Source organism: Carassius carassius, chromosome 27 (genome assembly GCF_963082965.1).
Source record: "Carassius carassius chromosome 27, fCarCar2.1, whole genome shotgun sequence".
In the NCBI taxonomy this organism is placed as follows: Eukaryota; Metazoa; Chordata; class Actinopteri; order Cypriniformes; family Cyprinidae; genus Carassius; species Carassius carassius.
Window position 1 is genome coordinate 12590601 of NC_081781.1, and position 27577 is coordinate 12618177.

Genomic DNA, 27577 nt, shown 5'->3' on the forward strand with positions numbered 1-27577 from the left:
TGGCGCTGCTCGTCCACGAAGAGGACAGGCGAAGGAGCGAGAGCGGGCGAGGCACGCGGGGAGTGTTCCGGCGTGAGCTCGCGTGTAACAGTATGCTCAGGCATTCTCTGATCGCGGCGTTTCTTACGCGGCACTTGAGAGAGAAGAGGTGGAGCGGGTGGAGCATCGTGGCTGGTTTGAGCTAATCGAGCCCGCAGGGTCGATATAGCCATGTCGTCGCACTCAGGGCAGCCGCCCTTGAAGAGTGCGCTCTCAGCATGCTTGTGGCCCAGGCAGGAGACACAGATGATGTGGCGGTCCTCGCTGGGCAGAGGGCCTCGGCAGGAAGCGCAGGCCCGAGGCATTTGAAACAACGCCTTGAATTCTGGAGGAAAAAAGTGTGATGCAGCGGCAAACACACTAGCTTTGAAAAGGATATAGTCACGCCGGATGGCGCAGCAGGAAGCGAGTGCTGAAGGCGGCGTCGAGATGAAGCACGAGCCGGCGTCCTCAGATCTGCGTTGCAGTGCTATCCCGCTGAGAGGCTTTTCGACGGCGTGTAGAGGCTTCTCCGGAGAAGACAGCGAAGTGCAGGTGAGATCGCTGAAGGAGATGAAATCTGATCCCTATGGTGAAGCGGTGGCTTATATAGTTCCAGCCACGCCTATTTTGGCGCGCTCTGACGTCCAATGGGCGCGAAGCGCCCCCATTGGTTCGTTACTCTCCGCCGCCTCACCATAGGTTGCTGCAGTTGCCGCAGCACAGCCAATAAGCGCGCGAGCCGCTTCGCTTGGGTCTGCTGTGCTGCAGCACTGCGTTTTACATTATTTAAAAATTAAGGATAATTTTTGGCTTCATATTCTCGAGAAAAGGGGACCTTTTCCCATAGCGTAAGCTAGCTTACGCAGTACGAGAGTACTCTCGAAAGGGAACATATTTTCAAGCTACTAGGATATATTTTGTGTGCAAAAGAGAACAAAAATAACGACTTTATTCAACTATTTCTTCTCTTCCCTGTCAGTCTTCGATGCACATTAACAACAGCCAATTTATTGATTAGTATTAGCAATTTTACCAAATGAATGAAATGTATTTTCACCAAAACACTGTAGAGTTCTACACTGACTCTTAATACATTATCGTGCATGTCTTCAATTTGTCTTCAATGAGCCAAAAAAAGCTCACGTTACTCCTCTCCTCATCAGGTTACACTGGCTACCAGTAGCCGCTCACATCAAATTCAAGGTACTGATGCTTGGCTACAAGACGACCACTGGCATGGCACCAACATACCTAAACTCATCTTATGTGCCCTCCAGAAGTTTGTGCTCTGCAAGTGAACGACGCCTTGTGGTGCCATCCCAAAGAAAATCACTCTCACTGACCTTTTCCTGGACTGTGCCCAGCTGGTGGAATGACCTCCCAATATCTATTCGAACAGCTGAGTCTTTACTAATTTTCATAAAACATCTAAAGACTCATCTTTAACTAATACAAGCACTTACCTTTTCTTGTCTTTCATATTCTTATATTTAAAAAAAAAAGGAAAAAAAAACAACAACCTGGCTATGTGTTCTGTACTAGACTAACTGAGACTTGTCATGGCACTTGTATACTGTTGTTGTTCTCTCATTGGTCTGATCGTTTCTCTCTATTGTTCTCATTTGTAAGTCGCTTTGGATAAAAGGGTCTGCTAAATGATTAAATGTAAATGTAATGTTCAAACCAACTGTAGCTGGATGTGTTACCTGGATTTCTAGTAGTGTCTCTTCCTCTTTGGCGTTATTGTTCCTCTTGTCCAAGATCCCATCACCTCGTAACAGTGCCTCCAGGGCTGTAGCCTCCGTCGCTGGGGCTTCTCTCTTGGCCATCAGCTCAGCCTCTAAACATAAAAAAGAAAAGAGGTAGTCTGAGACAAATTATATTACTTACATAATATTTTGTGAAAAGATGTGTTCAAAAATTGTTTTACATTACTTAGTATGTAGTATTTCTGCGTTTCTATATGTCTTATTATTTCTAGGTTTAAATAAAACCCCAGATTCTTTTCCCAGATTATGGACCCCACTGTATATCTATCAGCTAGAGACAATGAGTGCATTTAATCAGTTTTCTGAAGACACTTCATGAAGGCATCGGTTTCACACAGGCAGACAGATTTTGTGTGGGTTTTCCACCATAAGTTTGGGTAGATTTCTTGGACACACCAGCCATCAATATGTTTTTATAGGGTGGATAGCTTTTCAAGGCTCATTAGAGGTGAGAAGCTCTAGGTGCTGAAGATAAAATGGAGGATGTGTGTGTATGAAGGAGAAGGCAAGAGAAAGCTGCGTCTCATTTCCCTCCCTATAGATTTATGATGTGAATTGGTATATCATAAAAATACTATCTAGCACTAGCACGGGCCTGGATACAATAAGCATTTGGACATTTGTAACTAATTTACATATGACATAACAGCAAGATCATGCACTCAAACTTAGCTGAATTTGAAATTTTCAACATTGCTATATCCATATTTTGTAACATGTAAGTAAGCTATTTTCTTATGAATAAAAAAAAAATTCAGCGGATATGCATCATGCATTTGTTGTTAGCCATTATGAAGTATGTGCTTGTCTTGCATTTTTGTTAATCAAGAAAAACTGATTATGTATACATATATTACCTTTCAAATATAAAACAATTCTAATAAAGCAAGACACAAAATACTTACAATATAAATATCAGTAGTACCTTAGGGGATATATAAATAAACATTTTTTGATCATATTCACAATATTTAAGAGGGCAGAATTTTACAATTTAAAATACCTGTTTTTTTATATTTCAATTTTTTTTTAAATGTAATTTATTCTTATGATGGCAAAGTTATAGCAGCCATTGCATCAGTATTTAGAAAATCAGTCTTCAGAAAATATCAAACATATTAAGCAGAACAACGGTTTTCAATAATCGAAAACAGTTGTTCTGTTTGAGGAAACTGTGATATTCTTAAGATTCTTTCATGAATAGGACGTACAAAAGAACAGTATTTATTTGAAATAAAAATTTTGTAACATTGATACTGTATATATTGCTGGCCTAATAAATATATGTATTTCTTTGTACATTTTTTTGTCTTCTTTGTCTTTACAGCACATGAGGAACATCTGATGTTCACTGGTTACTGTGCATTCTGGGTAGGGAGTGAACATTTCAGTGCAGTGAAACCATTTTGACAATGGAGAGCTTTAGAAATGGATGACTCTCTGACAAGTGCACTTATTGGTAAACTAAGAAGTGGACTGAAACACACCCTTAGGTCTGTCATAATATTTGAATTGTTTTCTGATCTATAATCTGCATCAGTGGAGTTAAACTGTTCCCAGAAGCTGTGGTTTCTGATGGCCATATCATGTGTTTGCTTTAAGATGCTCCAACTCAGTATGTGTGTACATTATTGAGAATGTTTTTATGAATCTCTGTCCTTGTCTTTATTCTCTTTGTGTCTGATTGAGCCGAGACACACTCTTCCCCCGGGAGATGAGCTGAAAATAGCACAGACTGCCAGTCATGGGCTGATTGCAGCCGCCCATCCCCCCCGTTTTCCAGCCGCCAATCATGAACGAGAGTCTAAGAGAGGTTGATGTCTACAGACACAAATCATAAGGTCTTAATCATCGCAATATAATACAGCACTGCAATATTTATGCATGCCATTAAATCACGACATTGGCACCGAAAAGGTATACGCTGACTGGAAAGACAATGTACTGCTTTAAATTAAATATTTAGCAAGATTCCTCTGAGGAGTCCGTTTCACAATATGGCAACTGTAGAGCATAATGAATATATCAGTTTACTGAGATGCAGCTATTTGGTGTTGTCACAGTGGCGTGATTATGTAGCAGACAAAATAGCCTGATTGAATCAGTTTATTGAATTAGAGCCTGTTCTACATGCCATATCTGCTGTGGAGAAAAAGACAGCATATGAAGATTTACATTGGGATTAAGCTTATGAACCAGGCTTGGATGGGATATTGGACACCAAACCCGTTTACAGTGGCTGAGCACCCAGAAATGTACAACACAAACACATTTCAGACAGGAAGCGTAGGAACGATGTCCTGCTGTAACAGAGCAGAATTATGCCTCGCTATAGTGTAAATATTACAAATCCAGGACTCTGGAAAACACATAACTTAAAGGGCTAGTTCACTCAAAAATTCAAATGATGTCATTATTTACTTATATTCACGTTGTTCCGAACCCATTTTTACTGACTTTCTTCAGTGCAACACTGCGTTTAGTGCAGAGACTACTTTTATGCTATTTTTACATATTTTTTTAAGCTTGAAAGCTCCAGCCCCAATAACTGCAGTTTGGGTCATACTTTTTTTTTTCTTTTAAAGAAATCAATGCTTTTACTCAGTAAGGATGCATTAAATTGATCAAACGTGTCAGGAAAGACATTTATAATGTTATAAAATATATTGTATTTCAAATAAATGCTGTTCTTTTTAACTTTCTACTCATCAAAGAATCCTGAAAAATATCTGTCATGGTTTCCACAAAAATATTAACTGTTTTCAAAGTGAAAATCATCCTAAAAAGCTTTTTGAGCACATATTAGAAGAATGATTTCAAAAGGATTGAGCCTGAAAACTGGAGTAATGACTGCTGAAAATTAAACTGTGCCATAACAGGAACTAATTATATTTTAAACTATATTAAAATAGAAAACATTTCTTTTCAATATTACTGTGTTTAACTGAAGCAAATACATACAGCCTCTGTGAGCATACAAGACTTTCAAAAACATGAAAATATCTTAGCGACCCCAAACACACGTTAGTGTATATTCTTCAAAATTTCAGAAGAAAGACACAGAAGAAAGAGAGTCATTTAGTAAATAATGACAAAACCTCCATTTGTGCATGAACTATCCCTAAGAGTAGACTATAATGCATCTTAAATATTCTTTTGCAAAATGTGAGAATGACTCAGGAGAGCAGTCATGTGACTTGAGGGGTGCTTTTGAGGGGTTAACTGAGGATCCTGCATGACACTTCATAGGAGTTATTTTGTCATTCAAATCCTTCTTCTGATATCTGCATTATTGGAAAGCAATCACACTTTACTTGAAGTAAAGAAGGCCTGAATTAGTTTTATTCACTGTTTTTTTTGCTGAACTCATGCTGGCTGAGCTCCAAGTGAAGGTCAGGGGTTCTTATATTGCTTTACTGCTATTGTATTTCCAGGGACTGCTAAGAAAATAATAGAGTGGCTTTCTTGTTGACACAGACGGGCCTTTATGTGCCTTTATCGAGTTCTTCAAGCCCTTCTGTAGCCCCCCATCAGTCCCCAAGACTTACATTCTAATGCTGCATGGCCAAATGATTAAAGGGGCCCGGTCAGGGCACACACAGACACAGAGAAGGATAATGAGACCCAGATGGGCCGGTTCTACAGCCTCTGAATGACCTCAGAGCAAAGAAACAATGATGGAGAGAGAAAAGAGCAGCAAGAAAGAATCCAAAACCAAAATGTAAGCTTGAGAGAAATCACACAATTAGCCGCAACCATGATCTCACCGAGTCGAAGTTCACAAAGGCGAAGCTGGGGGTCGATTGGCTGGTGAAGTCGCCTCTTCTTTCTCCAGCAACGTGCAGGGTAAGTGTACATCTGACCTGCTGCCAACCCTGCAATCAGACAGTAGTAGCACGCTTTGAATTGGCTCTTTCACACATTCTTCATATAACCCCGATTTGGATGGGATTATTTTTGTATACAATGTTTAGGTTGAAATTAATAATGGAGGACAAGTGTTATTTCATATACCAGTTTGGATAAGAATTTATTGTCTGGATGTGAATGTTATGAGATGTCAAATGCTCTTAGTTTGAAGAAAATGATTTAAAAAAAAAAAAAAAACATTTTTTGATAAAAGTATATTAAAAACTGAATATTGTGAACTTATAATAACTAGTCTAGTATATTTCAAAATGTAATTTATTTAGGTGAAGGCAAATCTTAATTTTTAGTAGTCATACTCCAGATAAACCTTAAAACAAACAACAACAACAACAACAAAAATCTTATATAAATGTTAAAAACAGTTTTACTGCTTAATATATATATATATATTTTTCTGGTTCTTTGATGAATAGAAAGTTTAAATGAAAAGTATTTATTTGTAATAGGAATGTTTTGTGACATTATAAATGTTTTCACTGTCACTTTTGATCAATTTTATGCACCTTTGCTGAATAAAAACAATAGTCTTACTGATCCCAAAATGATGTATGTAAATGTAGTTTTCACTTGCAGGCATCATTCTGAGAAACAGAAAACTAGTCTTATCTGGACAGAGCTTTAGACACAAGAACTTGAATAAAACATCTTAAAAGAAAACGCTGGCATCAGGGGTTTTCACAGGGTCATTCTCTCTGATTGACCTGTAACATTATTTTCTGTGCAGTTACATAGACCTGTGAGCTACATGGTCTTAGTTATTCGTCTATTCAGTCTCTTAATGGTGAAATAGAGGAATTGAGAGAAAGAAAAACCCAGAATAAAATAACATCCAATAAACACTGGTCTACCACAAAGTGTAGGGTGTGGCTATGGAGCTTTTAGCTGTGAGGCACTGACTCTATTTGTGTCCGGTTCTCGGCAGGCATATTGTTCCTTTTGGCAGCTGTATATCTAGATATCGGCTGTTTTGGTAAGATAATAACGAAAGGAATGCTGTGGAAAGACTAGAGACATACTTCTGTCCCATTACATTGAATAGAGCAATGCATTGTTTAACATGCTACAAACTTACAATTTCCTAAACACTAGTACGCTGTATAAACACACAACAATGTATAATCTTTGTAAAATATAAACAATGTAAAATAACTGCAGTCTCTGTGCTTTAAAATGAATTTCATCTGCTGCATTTTAAGTGGATTTTAAAATCGAAGTGTACACTGCCAAAGTCCAACGTATCCAAAAGCCTGTGGTGAGAAAAAAAAAACTGTACAACGACTGGACATGATGCAGTTTACCAATTTTAAACATTTTGTTAGATGACTGTGTCTTGAGATGACAGCACACTACAAACCCCTTCATCCAATTTGTAGTTCATTTAATGCACATGAACACATATGCAATATAAGTAAAATATTGCTGATATATATTAGCACACAGCACCTCTTCATTAAAAGGAGAGTTCACCCAAAAATTATTTTACTCACTGTCGTGTCATCCCAATCTCATATGACTGACTGGCTGTTAAGCTCCAAGAACAGAAAAAATAAAAATAAAAAAATCATGCCAAAACAAACAACAACAACAAAAAAAAAAATACATGAAATTGCAATTTTACCATTCAATAGTTCTAAACAGAAACAGGCTCAAATTTAACTCTTTATTCAGTGATAATCCTATCATTCACTTAACTGTTAACTGAAAAACCACTGTGACCAGATCAGTCACTGAATCCATAAACAAATCAGTCTTGTTAAACACTCACTTTGTTGAAAAGAGTGATTCTTTCACTTACACGGATTTCAAGTTTAACTTTCAACCTTTCAACCTTTCAATAACTTTCAATGGTGGGCCGCTTATTTATTTATCGTTTTAATAAATGTTTACGAGTCTTATAATATTATTATATAATATTATTATTATTATATTTATATATAAGCCTTGTATGTGTTTTGTTATATAATATTATTAGATTTGTATATAAGACTTGTATGCATTTTGCTATTCATATAATATAATAAAATAAAATAAAATAAAATAAAATAAAATAAAATAAAATAAAATACGATACGATACAATACAATACAATATAATATAATATAATATAATATAATATAATATAATATAATATAATATAATATAATATAATATAATATAATATAATATAATAAACACATTAATTGATTAATGCCGATAATTATTTTATCCCGTGTTAACAGTTTTTTTTTTATTATTATTATTATGAAAGTCCGTTGCTCAATGGCTCTGAATAAACAAACAAACTAATTATAGGTCACAGGAGGGGATGCTCCCGATCAAATTATTTAGGCTAAGCATCAGCATTCACAAACCACTGTCCACTGTTATTTGTAACAGAAAAAAACAAGCTTGTAATCGTGACTTTATAAGTTGGAAATAGGAAGTTTCTGACAGCGCGTGAAGACAGCAGAGAAGCACTCTCGCTCAATACAGTGGAGTGAATCGTTTTGTTAACTTTGTGGTTTATTGTTTTGAGTTGTATGGGACACGGTAACACACGTCCATCTCACAATATATTGCTGTACACATCTATTGCTTTTGCCGCTCAGAAATATTCACGAAATCATGCAGCACTTATCAGAAGATCTGCACTCCAGCGCGGTTAGCGCTCACACTCACTAATCTATGTTACTGAACCACGTTCTGGCCCACCTCTTTCAACAGAACCAGGGACTGCTAAACGGAGCGATCACACTAGTCAAACAACAACAGGAACAGGAAACAACAAGAAGAACAACAATAATGTATGGTGTGAGGAAAATAATGTAGTATTTGATCCTTAAACTGTGTAAACACACCGCATTACACCAAATACACAGAATAATGTTATTAAAATCGTAACATCATCATATGACCCTTTTAAAACTGTTTTTGTGAAGACTCTTAACAAATATGTATTTTTCACTTCCACAAAAAAATAAGTAAATATCTAAAATGTATAATAATAAAAATAATAACAGCAAACAATTTTGTAACAACATGAAGGTAAGTTCATTTTTTGTTCAACTTTTTATTCTGAATCTTTTTAACAATAATATAATTTTTAAGATAAATGCAGAATGTGCTACCTGGCCCCCGGTGCCGCTTCTCCATCCAGATGTAACAGTTGTTCTGAGCTACTCCCGTCTGAGAGTCCAGGAAGGGCATGCGTACGCTGCGCTCTGCACACAAGCGGGCATTGTAGCTGCGACAGTGCTCAATGGCCTCTCTGTAGAACTGGTCCCCGAGCCTGAGGAAGACACATTTGGTGAGGAAACCTGGTTTTAGCATCAACCATGACAGCCCATACTAGTGTGGACCTTCAACTGGTAATTAATCGTATCCAAATACCTCACTGCAGGCTGAACTTCTATATGTTAGTGAGACTACGAAGATATTAATTTTAAAGAGCCTGCTTTGGAAAAGATAGGGCTATATCTTTTGGCTAATAACACCACTGCAGATCAATAAAGCTTCAAGTTTTTTGTGCTGTTGAGCCTCTTGGTCATGCTTTCTTTTCACAATTCACTTTCCCACAGTGTTATCCATTTCATTCTCTAGGTAGTCAAAAGGCACAGAGTTGTCACTACTAACTTCCAAACAGAAAGACAGAGGAGACACTGGACCTGAACCAGCCTGCATGGCTTCTCTTCCCATAACTGCCTCCTGTTTCGTTTAGATCACTCTTCTCTGGAATAGAAGATATGTGAGGAATGCTGGGATGGACAAAGAGGAGTATTCCAACCCAGCATAGTGACACAAAGAGCCTCAGTGTTTAGAGGGAGCAGGAGAGAAAAAGAACAACCAGGTATGAAAAGCAAAGGCCTGAGAAAGACAAATGAGACAACTAACATTTGATAGCCTATCCTACTCCAAAAAGTAGCTTTGAGAATTGAGAACCAGTTATTATTTAGAACTATTTCCATTAAATTAAAACTGTTACCATTCTGGAACATCTGTAAATATGAGCAGAAACAGACATGAGCCTCATGCCATTCAAAACTTGTGACACTATAGCCCTGTTTACACTTGGTCTTAAGATGCATTTTGGTCGATTGGATCATAAGTGTACAAAACTAAATACAAGTGTAAACGAGGTGTGAAACATTTCAACCACTTCCAGAGGTAGTCGAAAACACATTTGACCGGATTGCAGACGCTGATGTGGTCGAAGGCATTCGAGCTGCCACAAAAGACCAAATACATAATCGCAAGATGTACAAGGACACGTGTTTATTAGATGGGATTTAAACTTTGAAGGCCGAATCAGAAGTATTATTTTCTGATAACATGAAACAACAGCAGTAAGCACAAGCAGATGTAATGTTAGTGTGCGATAACTTTATCCCTCCCGCTCATGTTTTGACGCTGACAGAGGGACCCGCCAATTTAACCTCCCATTGACATAATCAGCACCATCGGGTAATCTGGTCAAAAGTGGACAGAAGAAACGACCAAAACGCATCTTAACACCAAGTGTAAACAGGGCCTTTCTTTCTTCTCAGAAACACAAAAGAAGATATTTTGAAAAACAATGCAGTCCACTGTTGTTTTGGACTAGTGCTGTCAAGATATTAGATTTTTGAAAAAAAATTTATGAAAATGAATGAATGAATAAAGATTTTTACTACACAATTATCCTGGCCAGATGAATGAACAATAGCAATATTATTGCAATATCCGTATAAATTCTGGGAGATAAAATATGCTATCAGAAAAATGTATTTAACTTTGTTTATTCTGTTTTTTTTGTTTGTTTTTTTTTGTTTTTGCCTAATTAATTACACACAAAATATGTGTATGGAGTTGGAGTTTGTGACCAATAACTATACAAATGCATACCAAAAAAAATAAAAAATAAAAAAAAATAATCAGTTTTATGGTGGGTAGTAACCAGTGTGTTATGAAACCAACACCAACTAATTTGGAACACTAGTTGGAGTGTCAACCAGTTTCCAAATTTCAAATACTAATTTCCAAATTAGTTATATACAGTATGTATTAACACATTATGTTATTAACAAAAAGTCGATTTTTCATTATATATATATATATATATATATATATATATATATATATATATATATATATATATATATATATATATATATATATATATATATATATATATATAAAACACCCTTATTTTGGACTGTTTTCCTCCATTCTTCAAAATATTTGTGTGTGTGTGTGTGTGTTTTCCACAAAAGAAAGTAAGGCATACAGGTTTAAAATGACACAAGGGTGACTAAATGAAGATAGAATTGTCATTTTTGGCTTTTCTTAGTGACATCTAACATGCCACAATACATATACACACAGAACGTACTGTATGCATTTAGGTAAGATACCAATTGCCACATGAAATAAATAAGAATTTTATTGTGAATTTCAAATGACTAGAATAAGCCAACCAACCAGAATTGATATTTGAAATCAAAATAGCAACCAAAATCATTAAATTCCTTATGTTACCGGTCTCTACCCAAAAGACACCGAGAACAGTATCATCTCCCAAATCAGCTACTGAGTTCTTGATTCTTTTCGTCATTCATCTCAAAAACCTCCAGATTACATCTACATTTCTTCCTTCCCCCACCTTTCACTATATTCCACTACACCCTTTTTCCTGGGCTTCCTGTGAGCATTATTTCCCTGAAACGAAACGGCTGTGCTATCAGCTAGAGGCTGCAGGACTCATTATGTAAGTCACAGTGACAGAGGCCCGCATTAAAGCGCCCACGACCTGTAGGAAAGCAGCTATCACCATAATCATCAACATGCTCCACTGGACTAAACGGCCCTGATGGCTCTCAGCTCAAGTTTCCTCTCAGAGCCGATCTATAACTACTTTTCAGCACCTTAAACAAAACCATAACAGCCCCTAGAGATGACAAGTGCTTACCAATGAGCGGCTGATGATGACGGTGTCTATCAGCACCATCTTAAGGAGAGAGCTCATACAAAACCTCTACTATAAACATACCATGTGTTCACGGCCTCCTGTATTACACTCGAGGCAAGGACTCTGGTCAACAGAGTGGAGCAGTTATGTAAACAGTTAGACTGGTGTGTTGGAAGACACGTATTCTCTCTGCCATTTCCCCAGAAGCATGGATGAAGAGAGCCTCTTGAAGGTCGTTGAGATCTTTACTCTTTTAATGTCCATTAGTTATGGACTAAAGAGAATAGAAGGGATGTTTATTAAATCTGTCACGGTATTTGATTTTCACAACCTCAAAAGCATGAAGCGACTATAGATGATGCATGTTTTACAATTGTGTGGAAACGAAATGTGACTTTGGTGAAGTAAAATCCTTTAACTTTGAAAGGGAAAAGGTTAAAGCTGGGCTTCTCATAGTCTTTGTGAGCTCACCAAAATTGTGGGATGGTGCGACACTGGAATGTTTAAGGGTAAACATTCAGCTAGGTGTCATAACAAGAAATTCTGGGTTTCAACTCTTCTGTAAGCTGAGAGGTTTTAAAGATATGTAGATCAGTGCAAAATATCTACAATGAATGATGAATGGAAAAAGCCTAGACCTTAATTTTGCTCAGATTATGTTGTTAATTGTTAAAGACGTCGATCAAATAAACGAAATCACCAAACAAATACAACAGAATAAAAAGAAGAAAGAAACTCATTTTTTAATTGCTTATTCATTCTAAAATATTATTAAATATTAAGTGTTCGATACACAAAATGAGAAATGTTTTATTATTTTTGAATTTTGATAAAATAACAAATATTAATCCTTATACTGCAACAATTAAAATATGATTATTTTCATTTTTATAATTACCGGTATAATAATTAATCAGTTTGTCTTGTTATTGCATAATTTTAATTTTATATATTTATGCTCAATAAATATTTAATATTAAATAAATCATCATTATATAATTATCATTCATTATTATTATTATTATTATTAAAAAGAACTCACTTTATTACTTCGTTTTTGCATTTGACACAATAATAATAAAAACTTATACTGAACAATAAAAGCAATATCTTATTTCTTTTAATAATAATGGTAACTATTATCGTATTTCTGGTTGTGTTATTTACAATATTATTTTCATATTAGTAGAGATTTATTAAGATTGTTGTTATTATATATTTACATGATATAAATTATTAATAATAATGTTTCTTGAGAATAAATGGTTGTTAGAGTCCCAATATCTGATTTGGAAGAATAATATATATTTACATGCATTTGGCAGAAGATTTGATTCTTTACAGAAGCTTTATTCTTTGAGCTTCAAGAAGGCTAGATAAATTCAGAAGAATACACAGGAATAAATAGAGAAAATACAGACAATATGTTCTCACTGAGAGGCAGAGCAAAGAAAATTAGTTGTGGACTAGTGTTGGGCGATATGGTCATTTTTCAAATCGTCATATCGTCAGCCCGTGAGATCGACGATACACGATCTTATCGTGCATGGGTGGAGCAAGAGAGAGACTCTTTGTTCTTGTGTTTTAAACCGTGCAGGTGCGTGAGAGAGCCTATGGAATCACCAATTATTGAAAAAATATACTTTAAAACATACTGATGAACTAATGTTAAATATAAAAATACTGTATTTAAAACAGCTACGTTCATATATATAGTCGGACACAACTGTCATATCGTGCGTCCTGTGACAATTTGCCGCATCTGTGTGCGGAAGTTATCAGTCTAAACATTCTGCATAATCAGTCAACGGTGAAAATCAATATTAGATTTCATTTAAAGTCCAACAGTTTAAGACTAATATTGGGCATAAACGAACAAGTTAAATATAAAGTATTTAAAACAGGTAAGTTCATATATTTGGAGTAAAGTTGAATTGAACTGATGCATGAGTCATACAGCGCTCCGGACCGCGCGCCTCATGATCGAGCTCGATCACATTATAGTGCGGTGTGCATGAAAATAATAACAAGGCGGCAGAGCAAACTTATCATCCATGGTTCTCACGTAGTCCTTCTACGTCATCACCACATAGTGAGTGTTATAAGTGATAAGTCTAATAGAAGGTCTACGTGAGAACCACTATGGATGATAAGTTCGCTCTGCCGCCTTGTTAATATTTTGTCTTTACTTTATTTGTAATGCCAAGAAAGAGTTAATCTGTCATGTATGAGAAGAGCGTGTTGTCGTGTAGCAGCAATTAAATGTGTGGGACACCAACTCCTCGTTTTCTATCTCTTTCATTTCATGGATTTAACGAGTTATCAGAGTCAAGGCGGACAGTTTCAGTGACTACAGGCTCTAATCCTCCTGCGCTCGCACACGCTGTGTGTGTGTGTGTGTGTGAAATGCGATGCTGAAATGAAATAGCTGGGCAGTTTTATTTTAATAAGCAGCCTAATAAAAATAATAGTTATTATTATTATTATAATCTAATACATTAATAGGAAAATGAGCTGAATATCGTCTTGATTATCGACAGAGAAATCTGCTTATGTCGATATCTCTGACTATCGTCGATACACGATACTATCGTCTATCGGCACAACCCTATTGTGGACTAAACATTTATTCAGTCTTCACACATCCTATTCAAACGCATTTGTAAACAAGCGTTTTTCTATCAGCCTGTTTCAGCCTCGATGAAAACTGTAAATTAACCTTCTGCACTGAGCCATGTGCTTTGTGCCTGGACTGCTCTTAGGAAATGAATACCTATTCTTTATTCAGCAGAGCAGAGCTGTGTAACTCAGAGGCTGAAGGCCCCTTTACTCAGCCAGCGCTTCTATATTCATATTACTTGAACAACAGGGGTGTCTCCTTTGTGTCTCAAAAGAACATAGTCACACTTCTTAAGGATGTAGACGATGTCTTTCATATTCAAATGACCCCTTTTGATTTAATCTGAATGGTCTCTCTAAGGACAGGTGTCCATGAATAATCATTGGCTTAGGTAGGCGTTGCTCTGAGAATTGTTGTTCGTTTTCAAATACATATGCATACCGTCGTGATATTCGGCACTGCATTTCAAATAGACACATGCTTTATAAACCGGCTCTTCAACTGTGATTAAGGTTTCATTAGTTAGCACAGACCAGCACAGAGGCGTCTTGTCTCAAAGCACTTCCTAAGGAAGCTTTTCATCAGTGAGAATAAACCAGATCTGCTTTCACCGAAATGTTGGATCAGGCTTTATTTTAATCATATGGCTTTCTTGTTCAAATCACCTACTCGTTCACAAATCTCACTACAAATGCTCCATCATAAATCCAAATTTCCAGATGAAGAGCACCATTTTTATGCTAAACACAGCAACATTTGACTCAACCAATGGTGCTAATTTGGGGGCGGGGCTTTCTGTGATGATCTGTTTGCTACATCACCTCTAAACCTCTCACTTTAAAGTAAACCTCCTCTCCAAACAGAATAAGCATTTTAAGTGATTGTATGGGTATTTTAGGAGGATAAGAAGGTGCTTATATGAATAGGGATTTGCCCTCCACAGTGTATAGTGAGAAAAGAGAGTTATCCATCACAGTCAGGCTCCTTTCTGTGTGTCTATGGGGAGATGAAGAGGCTGAAAACTCTCTCTCTTTCTCTCTGAACACCCAGGGCACAGAGTGCACCACATTCACTCATTACATGCCTGTTAATCCAATTGGCCATTAATTACTGGGGCTACGTTTGCCATACCAAAAAGCATTGATCCTCCACAACAGAATTTAGGCATTTAAAAATGTAGCTTCAATTAATATTAATCATTAATTGCAGGTTTCATTTTTGTCTAATGGCATATAAACCATACCTAAACTATTTCTACTGTCATTTTTAGCACTAAATTAAATATATTAGGACCATGTCATTATAAACTCATAAAAACTTTCAAATTAAGATATTTTTGATGAAATCCGAGAGCTTTCTTACCTTACGTTGACAGCAAAGTTACTGTTGGAAATGTTTGCAGAAAAGGGTATCATCCATGTGACATCAGTGGTTTAACCATAATATTATATAGCTATGAGAATACTTTTTGTGCGCAAACAAAACAAAAATAACTTTAACAATTCTTCTCCAACAAAGTTTTGGAATGACATGAGACTGAGTACTTAATGACAGAATTTTCATTTTTCTGTGAACTACCCCTTTAATATTGGAAATATATACTGTTCGGAAGTTTAGTTGGTAAGATTTGTTATATTTTTAAATAAAGCCTCTTATGCTGCATTGATAAAAAAAAAAAGAATAATAATATTGTGAAATATTATAATTTACAACAATGGTTCTCTATTTTAATATATCTGAATGTATTCCTTCGATTGTAAAGTTGAATTTTCAGCACTCTTTACTTTAGTCTTTAGTGTCACATGATTTTTTTTTTGTAACAGTGTAAAAATCATTAGTCACTTTTGATCAGTTCAATGCATCCCAACTGAATAAATGTGTTATTATTTCTTAATTTTATTGACCCTAAATTTATGGCAGCGTATCATATTAGTTTTCAGTTTCCTAATAAACTCCTATCCCTACTCACAATGAAAAACAGTCAAACAAACTTAAAGCTTTTACTCACCCACAGACTAGTGTATTTAGAAGATTCCTTTTCTGATGGTTATTCACCATCAGAGTCACGATTTATGAACCTTGTGAAAAGATGTACGACTGTAATGGAAATGCATGCCTAATTCAGCTTTGCTGTGAACCTCTTTAGTCAGTCTTGAAGAGTTTGAAGCAGATCTAGGCTGTGAGGAAGCTAAACATAGGTGCCCCATCAGACCGCTGTGCTTTCATGATATCACTTACATTCTGAGAGAAACCCCTCAGCGGTGAATAAAGAAAGGGCCTTTAGCAAGAGAGAGAGGCCAGAAGAGCTTGAAGAAGTCCTGAAGTATGCAGTTGTCGGCCTTGTTAGCAAATATTTTGTCTTTGTATTAAAAAAAAAAGAAAAGGAAAAATGTGATGTAGAGGTCTAAACTAGGGATGGGAACCGAAAACCGGTTCTTATTCAGAACCGGTTTTGTTCTTTGAAAAGAACCGGAACCGTGAGCAATTTCTAAGTTTCGGTTCCGAAAACGGTTCTGGTGCAACACGTGACCAAGCGCCGTGAGCAGCCTTGCGCCGGTGTTCTGAATATTCGTCGTTTCCCGTAAAGCAGCGGTTCTCAATTGCAGTCCTCACGCCCCACTGCTCTGCACATTTTGAACGTTTCTCTTAGCGCTTCAGACATTTGTTCTATTCGAACATAAGTGCCCTGCGAAGTGGACATCACAGGATATTCAGCTATGTTTCCAGTTCGAAGTGAACGTAGCTATATGTTCCAATCAAAGTGCATTGAAGTGTGCAAGACGTGAATTTAAATTGTATTGATTTACAGAGGTATATGATGTCACAGTTGTCCATGTTTAAAGACGCTGCATAGCACAAATCAGTGAATGAATGTTGTTACGACCTGCTCGTTTTAAAGCCGCAACATAAAAGAGGGATCAAACATAGGATATCGATGCAACTACTTTTATTGTATTAAACTAATACAACAGCAGTTAATGATAATAATAAACATAAGTCTAGGGTAATAATAGAAAATAACGAAAATAAATCTAACAACAAAACTTTAACTACATGATATAAGAAATGCAAAGGGGAACATAATAAACAAGCTCTTACATGTTGAAACCCAGAGCCACTCCAGAGAAACAATCCCACAGAGTGCCTCCCTTAGTCAATAGGTAACACACTTAAATAATGGTACTAATTAGCAATTAACAGAAGACCAATCAGGAACTGTCACTCCATCCTATAGGATCTGAAGACTCAGGGTCGTCACACCTCCCACTCCAAAAGGAGGTTGTCTAAAAAACAAAACCGACAAAAGAAAAACAAAAATACACAAAAACCACCATTTAAATACAATGTCATTTACAACAAATTTTAATACTCATCTCCACAATCCCCACTTCATTTCACTTCATAAGACTCCTGGGCCCTAGGACATCATAGAGAAAACTAGAGAGAGAGGGAGAGAGAAGAAAAAAAAAAAAAGAGGAGAAAGATACTCGACACTACGGGGCTCCCTTACAGCCACGAAAAAGCATCAGCAATTAAGTTGTCTTTGCCGCGAATGTGTTTAATCTGTAGGTGGAAAGGCTGTAAAATAAGGCTCCACCTCATAATTCTTTCATTCTTGCCACGCATTCGATCCAAGAAAGTTAGTGGATTGTGGTCGGTGTAAACCACGATAGGACCACAAATTGAACTTAAATAGACCTCAAAATGTTGAATGGCCAAGACCAGGGCTAAAGCCTCTTTTTCCACGGTAGAATACATTTGCTGATGACGATTAAATTTTCTTGAAAAATAGCTGACTGGATGTTCAATTCCTCTTGCAAAAGAACAGCCCCAGCACCATAAGCACTAGCATCAACTGCAACTAAGAAAGGTCTTTCAAAATTAGGTGCCATCAACACAGGAGCATTGGCCAAAAGAGACTTTGCATTATTAAAAGCACATTGACATTGTTGTGACCATTCAAAAGGTCTCTTTGGGCTCAACAAATCTGTTAAAGGTGCTACTACATCCGCAAAATTCTGGCAAAACCCTCTATAGTAGCCCACCATCCCAAGAAACCGTCATAATTCACGTCGAGTAATGGGAGTGGGAAAACTACAGACAGCTTCAACTTTGGCATTGATAGGTTTTACACATCCTCCTCCAACCACCTTACCCAAGTAAGTCACTGTAGCCTTGCCAAATTCGCATTTGGCAAGATTTAGTCAAGTTTGCTTTAGCCAAACGCTCAAAAAGTTATTTAATTTGTGCAAGGTGTTCAGACCAAGAAGAGCTATACAGGACAACATCATCCAAGTATGCTTCACATCCTGCCAACCCAGACAACACTCGATTAACTAAACGTTGAAATGTAGCGGGAGCATTTCGAACTCCGAAAGGCATAACTGTATACTGGAGAAAACTATCAGGGGTAATAAAAGCAGATAGTTCTTTAGCACGGGAGGTTAAAGGCACTTGCCAATAACCTTTCAGGAGGTCGAATTTACTGACAAACCGTGCAGAACCAACACAGTCGTCAATTCTGGGTAGAGGGAAACAATCAGGCTTTGTTAAGGTGTTAAGTTTCCTGTAATCAGTACAAAACCGAAATGAATTGTCAGGTTTACGCACTAAAATGCAGGGAGAGCTCCAAGAACTAAAACTGGGTTCTGCTAAATTATAAGCAAGTAAATAATCCACCTCTTTCTGAAGCAACTTCCGTTTTACTCTATATGGATGTTGTTTAATAGGTTGAGCCATACCAACATCAATGTCATGCTCAATGACATGCGTTTGGGTCGGAACATCAGAAAAGATAGAGGGGAATGAATTCACCAACTTAATTAAATTGGTCTTCTCTGGTTCATTCAAATGAGACAGATGATAAGTTAAATTGGCAAGAACCTCTGAGTTAAGGTGCCCTTCTATTACTCCTCGAGAAGGACCATTCTTCTCTTCTAGAACATCAGCCATCTCTACAGACGTTTCGGAGACACCTAGATCTATGATGTCAGTAGCCACAAGATTAACAGGCAGAAACGATACAGGAGTCATGTAAGGTTTCAATAAATTAACATGACAAACCTGTACTTTCTTCTGCAATCAGGTGTGTTTAAAGATAGTTGTTATTAAGATAACACTTTGCTATTGTATAAGGTCCAGTAAACCTAGCTTGGGATGGACTACTTAAAACAGGTAACAAAGCAAGCACTTGATCGTCTACTTGGAAACTTCTTGCTTGAACTTTACGATCAAACATCCTCTTAATTTTTTCCTGAGACTTGCCTAATTTTCGTAGAGCAATGGCTCTGGCTTCATAGAGTCGATAACGAAAACTACTCACGTAGTCCAAGACATTCTCAGGGGGATCAGAGGTTTTCCATTCATCGGCTAAAACAGCAATAGGGCCTCTGACCGTGTGTCCGAATACCAACTCATTAGGACTAAAACCAGTGCTCTCTTGCACAACCTCATGAATAGCTAACTGTTACATACCTGGACTCATTTAGTGTGTTTTTGCCCCTGTGACCCAGTTTCTGTCTTCTGTATTTGGTTTGAGTAGTTCCCAGGTGTGTCTATTCTATTCCCCATGTGTTCCATGTCCCTGTTAATTTAGTGATTCCATCCACCTGTGTTTCCCCATTATCCCATGTACTTAAACCTTGTCCTTTCAGTTCAGTTTGGTCGGGTCTACTATCCACTTGCTACTTACGTGTGTCTTCCTCTGTGATCCATGTTTGGATAATACCTATGTTGGATAAAATAAAGCCTTATTTCATTTATCCTCGGCTCCGTGTTCCTTCCGGCAGCGTAAACCGTAACAGAAGACCCGACCTGAAAGAGTTTAAAACTGCGTGTTTTCCCCTCCGTTTTGTTTTCCGTTTTTTCCACAGTTTTTTCTTTCCGTAGTGTCGATGGATCCACTCTATAGCCCCGAATTCCTCCTCCTCCTGCTGGAGCAGGAAGGACTTTCTCTCGAGGACCATACCAGACGGTTTCTACTGCTAGCTAATGCCACCAGCTACCCGGACAACGCGCTCTGCTCCTTTTATCACGCCAGCCTGAACTCCAAGTGCAGAGCGTTGTCGCCCGAAGATGGTCCTCAGGAGGAATTCGCCGCATTCGTAGAGTGGACTCTGGTGAGAAATGGGTCACCTCTCACTGTCTGCCCAATGGAGGATCTCGCCAGGTCCACTCTGGACCCAGAGCCCAGCCTACCATCTCCCCACGGTACGGGGCATAAGCCCAGGACGGGCTCCTGATCCCGTTAAGCCCAGGACGGGCTCCTGATCCCCAGTTAAGCCCAGGACGGGCTCCTGATCCCCAGTTAAGCCCAGGACGGGCTCCTGATCCCCAGTTAAGCCCAGGACGGGCTCCTGAACCCCAGTTAAGCCCAGGACGGGCTCCTGAACCCCAGTCAAGCCCAGGAAGGGCTCCAGCCCCAGAGCTCACTCCAGTGCCTGCTCCTCCGAAATTCCCACCCTCCCACCCACTCCTGCCTCCTCCTCCGCTGTCGTCTGGCAGCCCCTCTGCTCGCCCTCAGCCTACCATCATTGTGGTGCGAGCTCAGCGGGACCGCCATCCTCCAGCACCGCCTTGGTGGGCGTCTCCCTCACCTCCGCCTCCAGCCTCTGAGGCCTGGACTCCGCCTCGGCCCGTTGACCCGTCGGCTCCACCATGGCTCCTAGCTCCTTCCTCTCCGCCGTGGCCCGGCAGTCCACATGCTCTGCCCGGCTCCCTCGTCCCTCCGGCTCCGCCTTGGTCTGGCGTCGTCCATCCTATGCCTCGGGACTCCACTCCTCCGGCTTCGCCTTATCCCTCCGGCTCCATCAGGCTCCTTCATCCTCTCGGCTACACCTCAGCCTTCCGGATCCACATCGCCGCGTCAGTCACCAGAGCCATCAGTTCCGCCTAGGACCTCCGGCTCCTCCCCGTCACCCTGGCTCTTCGGCTCTCCGTCTCCGCCTCGGGCTCCTCCTCCACTTGCTCCGTTGCCGTGGGTCGAGCCCATGGAGTCGGCGACCATTCCTCCTCCATGGCTCCTCCCACCTTGGGCTGTTATGGCTGTGGCCGTGGCCCTGCTGGGTACCTCCTGCTCCAGATCCCTCCTGTCTCCTCCCTGGCTCCTCCCTCCGTGGTCCCTGTCTGCTGACCCCCTCCTGGGAGTCTGTCCTCCACCGGAACCTCCTCCCAAGTTCCCACCCACGCCTCCCTCTGTTGTTTCTACGGTGCGAGGACGCACCTACCGGGAGGGGGGAGTAATGTTACATACCTGGACTCATTTAGTGTGTTTTTGCCCCTGTGACCCAGTTTCTGTCTTCTGTATTTGGTTTGAGTAGTTCCCAGGTGTGTCTATTCTATTCCCCATGTGTTCCATGTCCCTGTTAATTTAGTGATTCCATCCACCTGTGTTTCCCCATTATCCCATGTACTTAAACCTTGTCCTTTCAGTTCAGGTCTGATTATTGTATTACTGGTCGGGTCTACTATCCACTTGCTACTTACGTGTGTCTTCCTCTGTGATCCATGTTTGGATAATACCTATGTTGGATAAAATAATGCCTTATTTCGTTTATCCTCGGCTCCATGTTCCTTCCGGCAGAGTAAACCGTAACACTAACAGCATCCAAGGAAGTCCATCCTCCCAGTCACAATCAAGTTCACAATACAACTTCACAATACGATCTCAAATGTGACTTAAGAGTCTGATGGAACCTTTCCAACACTCCTTGACTCTGGGGGTGGTAAGCACTTGAGATATTGTGTTTAACCTTGAGTTGTTGCATTACTTTTGAGAATTGTCGGGACATAAAATTGGAACCCTGATCAGACTGAACAGTTTTTGGAATACCAAAAACAGACATGAAACTCGTTAAAGCCTTTACAATTGATTTAGTTGTAATTGATCTTAACGGATAAGCTGCAGGATAATGTGTAGACTGACACATTATAGTAAGCAAGTAAGCATGCCCAGCCTTAGATCGTGGTAAAGGACCAACACAATCGATGGTCAAATGTTCAAATGGAGTAGTAAGTACAGCAATGGGCTGTAAGGGAGCCAATGGGACCTTTTGGTTTGGTTTTCCAGTCATTTGACAGATGTGGCAAGATCGTATATAGTTAACCACATCTCTCTTAATTCTAGGCCAATAAATTTCCTCATAATTCTATCATATGTCTTCAATACCCCCATATGACCAGCAAGGCCCTGGTGTGATAACTGTAAGACGGCTTTACGAAAAGTAAGAGGAACTACAATTTGGATTCTAGGATCAAGAGAACTTTCAGAACTTATAGGCTGTTGTCTACAAAGAAATTTATCTTGAAGAAAATAGAAGGAAGACATGGTTTTATTTCCTCTACCAGCAGCTAAGGAGAACAAGTCTTGAAGGGTTTCATCCGCGTTCTGGGCTTTGATTAATTCATCTTGAGTCACACTATAAAGTGGAGACAAAGAACAAGTGTTAACATGGTCATCACAAATAAATGGTCTTTCAGACATGGAAGCAGACTTGTCAGTCTGATCATCAACACATGGTACTTCCTGCACAGGAAGCTCATCTTCGGTCATTGTATACACCGTATCCACAGGATCAGGTTCTGATTGGGAGTTAATAGATGAAATAAAAACATCACTGAGAACATTTTCCATTTCATCTGACATCCTTTTCTTAGCCATCGCTCGTGTTATCACACAAGCCAGAAATAAGTTAGGACAGTCAGAAGATCCATTCAATTTCTCTCCACTGGGAACTACTATCGGTGGAACTCCAACATCTGACTTTTCCCAAACATTACCTCCAGCCAAGTCATTGCAGAGTATGAAAGTGACACCAGGGATAGGAAGCAAACCACAAACTCCTACAACTACATCACCTGATAAAAGCTTGGAATTAAGGTGGATGTGGTGTAAAGGAACTTCCATGTAGCCCATTTCAAGCCCTCGGACCAACACGTGAGATCCAGTAGCAGTACGTTCAGACAACGGCAAAAGTCCTTCCAACAAAAATGACTGCCCTGCCCCAGTATCTCGAAGGATACAAACAGGTACCATTTCCTCACAGTCAGGCAAAGAAACACTCCCATCAGTAAGAAATGGCCAAAAAAAAAAAAAAAAAAAACAGTTTTTGACATTCGATGCAACTACTTTTATTGTATTAAACTAATACAACAGCAGTTAATGATAATAATAAACATAAGTCTAGAGTAATAATAGAAAACAAAGAAAATAAATCTCACAACAAAACTTTAACTACATGATATAAGAAATGCAAAGGGGAACATAATCAACAAGCTCTTACATGTTGAAACCGAGCGCCAACCTCCCACTCTCTCTCGTGAGGCCAATAAGGAAGTGACTAAAACTGCAATTCATCGACTGGCCGCTTGAGGCTAGCTGCAAAAGGGAGTCAGTTCCATAGGCTCCCCATGTTAAAATGCCCAACTTTACAGCAGGAAAAAACATGTTTACAGCCTGGTTCAAAAAATGATTTTGGTCTAAATTAGGGTTGTGCCGATAGGCGATAGTATCGTGTATCAACGATCGTCAGAGATATCGACATAAGCAGATTTCTCTGTCGATAATCAAGACGATATTAGGCTCATTTTCCTATTAATGTATTAGATTAGATTATTAGACTGTATAAAAACATGGACGTAGTGTCCGTGACGTCACCCGTAGACTCCTGAAGAGAGTTTTTGAAGCCTAAAGTGTGTAGAGCGTCACCGCGCGACTCTCCCGGACAATCAAAAATGGGCAAAAAGGCGGGAGCTAGTTGCTGTAGCCACACCCACCTAGCACGACGGCAGTGTCAGCAGCGGCAATCCACCTGTCACTCAAGTGGCCACGCCCTTAATTATGCAGAACTTTAAGTCTTAATATAATTTAAACAGATGAGTTATAAAAAAAAATCAACCCCCTCACAGTTGTCATGAAGGGCAAAATTAGCTATTTAGACCAAAATCCTTTTTTGAACCAGGCTGTAAACATGTTTTTTCCTGCTGTAAAGTTGGGCATTTTAACATGGGGAGTCTATGGGACTGACTCCCTTTTGCAGCTAGCCTCAAGCGGCCAGTCGATGAATTGCAGTTTTAGTCACTTCCTTATTGGCCTCACGAGAGAGAGCGGGAGGTTGGCGCTCGACTGCAACGCGCTCTTCTCAAACATGAGAGATTAACTCTTTCTTGGCGTCACAAATAAAGTAAAGACAAAATAATTAACAAGGCGGCAGAGCGAATTTATCATCCATAGTGGTTCTCACGTAGTCCTTCTCTTAAAGACTGATCACTTAACTTATAACACGCACTATGTGGTGATGACTTAGGAGTACGTGAGAACCACTATGGATAGTAAATTAAATCTGCCGCATAGTTATTATTTTCATGCACTCCGCACTATAATATGATGCATGCAAAATACATAGTTTCGGCCGTTACAAAGTCTCCATCCACAAACAGACGTACATGGTCTGCAGATAAAAGGTATTTCATTGAACTTTAACAAGTAATCTGAACGGCCTTTATATGTGTAATATTTTTAAACGACTAAACGACCCTCACTAACTGAGTTTAATGCCACAGTTATGTTAGAATGCATCTCATTCTCTCGCGCACCTGCGCGGTTTAAAACACTCAATAGTTATGATTTGACAAGAACAAAGAGTCTCTCTCTTGCTCCACCCATCCACGATAATATCGTGTATCGTCGATCTCACAGGCTGACGATATGACGATCTGAAAAATGACCATATCGCCCAACACTAGTCTAAATAGCTAATTTTGCCCTTCATGACAACTGTGAGGGGGGTGAATTTTTTTATAACTCATCCGTTTAAATTATATTAAGACTTAAAGTTCTGCATAATTAAGGGCGTAGCCACTTGAGTGACATGTGGATTGCCGCTGCTGACACTGCCGTCGTGCTAGTTGGGTGTGGCTTCAGCCACTAGCTCCCGCCTTTTTGCCCATTTTTGATTGTCCGGGAGAGTCGCGCGGTGATGCGCTGCCAAGATGACGACGGCCCGCTCTACACACTTTAGGCTTCAAAAACACACTTCAGGAGACTACGGGTGACGTCAGGGACACTACGTCCATGTTTTTATACAGTCTATGTTTGAAACCCAGAGCCACTCCAGAGAAACAATCCCACAGAGTGCCTCCCTTAGTCAATAGGTAACACACTTATATAATGGTACTAATTAGCAATTAACAGAAGACCAATCAGGAACTGTCACACTCCATCCAATAGGATCTGAAGACTCAGGGTCGTCACAATATTTCGATTAACCTCAACAGATTTCCCCTGCTCAGGGAGTAGGGAGAAATGAACAATTGGAACACAGTTCATGCACGGAGTTCATTTCTAACGAGCTGATCATCAGGTGTGTTAACAAAGAGAAACGTGCAAAATATGCAGAGCAGTGGGGCGCAAGGACTGGAATTGAGAACCGCTGCCGTAAAGGATGTCACGAACCGAATAACAGACACGCCTCCCTGCCTCTTTAATTACTGAGCACATTGATTCCAATGACACGCATTCCACAGACTCGTTGCGCTGTCCCATCTTTAATTGCCGAACACATTGTTTCCCACGACTGTATGTGCACTCACGCCTTTGATAACTGTGCACATCATTTTGTGTGACTGTACATCTAACGGCAGCGCGCTGCACCTGTTGCCACTAAATTGCATTATATTTGTCCAATATTGTCATTAATATACATAATGGCTTCAACTTGGACCACTAAATAAATAGACTGCTATTGTTATGCAAGTATGAGGGTTAGATTATTTAGTGTACAGGTCATTTCAAGAGTTATAAACAAAGTGATAGAAAATATTTATTTTAATGCATTTTAAATGTTTAAAACTGTGGAAACCACTCATTGCATCCCACCATCTCCTGACTGCATTATTATTTGTAAAATAGGGACTTTATGTAGAGTGTGTATACATGTTTAAGTTTAACCGTTTATATTTCATTAATTAAGGGAAATTAACAAGTGTCTCAGAAAAGCAAAACGTTATTGATAGTGTAAAAAACATCAACTTTAAAACACATGCTGATTGATGGACTAGCATTACTCAACATTACTTAGTACCTTCCAGCAACGCTACATTCAGTGAAGGTAAAATAGTAAAAAACATTGCCAACCTTTAAATTAAGTTGACAGTAAGTAATAAACAGTATTGAGCATTGAGTAGTTGAGTATTGTGCATTTTTCCTTACCACTATTTCTTAATAATTGTTTAATGATTTTAATGGAACCAGAATCAGAACCGGAACCGTTAGGTGGAACCGGAACCGGAATCAGAACCGGAAAATTTCTAACGATTCCCAACCCTAGTATAAACTGTTTGCAAGTGGATTATGGAATGGAATGAAGAGAGGCATGTAAAATATGCTTTGCTTTCAGTTTTTTTTTTTCTTTTGCAAGCTATATTATTTCAGCTGAGTTTAAACATGTATGGCATAAACAAAAACAGGAAAAGGGTCTAGAGTAGTGATGTCTATCCCAGAACAAACCTCTGTTCCTGGACACACAAAGACCTCGGGCTCAACAGTGTTTGTAGTGCAGTTGTAATAGGAAAGCGAAATGCATCCAGACAGCGAAGATGGGGGGAGGGGAGCTGGCTACTGCAAGCGCCTTAACCTAAACCCCACATATTCCCCCTCTCAATGCCCCCTCGATTTATTCGAGACGAAACAAACGCAAACCACCTGACCCCGCTCTCCAGAAACGAATAAATAAATAGATTAAATGCTGTTGAACACAGTATATATGACTGCTCCTTGGTAGAAAACAACACTTGTATTTAACGGCGGTGGGAAGTAATCTCAATCACAACAAAAAACAACCAGACAAGAAACACATTATTTGCCTGGGCAACATAATGAGATTTACAGAGGAAGACAAAACAGCATAGCCAAAACAGTCAAATTACACCAGAAACAGTCTGTGTTAACCAAATCCAACATTTACAGATTCCTCCATAACACAATAAAAGAAAATGCTTGCTGTTTTATAGCAAAGTATTTAGAATAATAGCACTGGGGAGAGGGAAAAACATAAAAGTGTGCTCAGACAGGTGTGTTTGGCTCCTTTTTCTGCTCCCAGTGACCCCCTGATGTCTTTTCGGTGGGATGGGAGGGGAGTTTCATGTCCCTGATCTGGAGCAGATGGGGCTCAGTCTCTTGCCCACTGACATCTCTTCGGCTAGTCATCGGAACAGATGGGGACTGAGGGATCCTGGGATACTGCTAATCTGCTCCACCATCGCATTTAAAGATGGGTGCATCCCCCTCAGTACACACACTTACATCGATAAATCAGC

The 27577-nt window shown here is 39.1% G+C and overlaps 1 protein-coding gene across 6 annotated transcripts in view; it reads right to left on the bottom strand.

Annotated features, from left to right (window-relative positions):
• Window positions 1–27577, bottom strand: part of LOC132106763 (zinc finger protein DPF3) — a 217038-nt gene that overhangs the window by 187778 nt on the left and 1683 nt on the right. For all 6 annotated transcript variants that reach the window (XR_009424195.1, XR_009424196.1, XM_059512743.1 and 3 more), the window contains exons 2-4: window positions 8828–8988; window positions 5558–5665; window positions 1728–1861 (exon numbers count right to left, since the gene is read on the bottom strand). Coding sequence is in view for 4 of the 6 variants with exons in the window: in XM_059512743.1 (XP_059368726.1) it covers window positions 1728–1861; window positions 5558–5665; window positions 8828–8988 (403 nt within the window). In the remaining 2 variants the exon portion in view is untranslated. The remainder of the gene's footprint in view (window positions 1–1727; window positions 1862–5557; window positions 5666–8827; window positions 8989–27577) is intronic.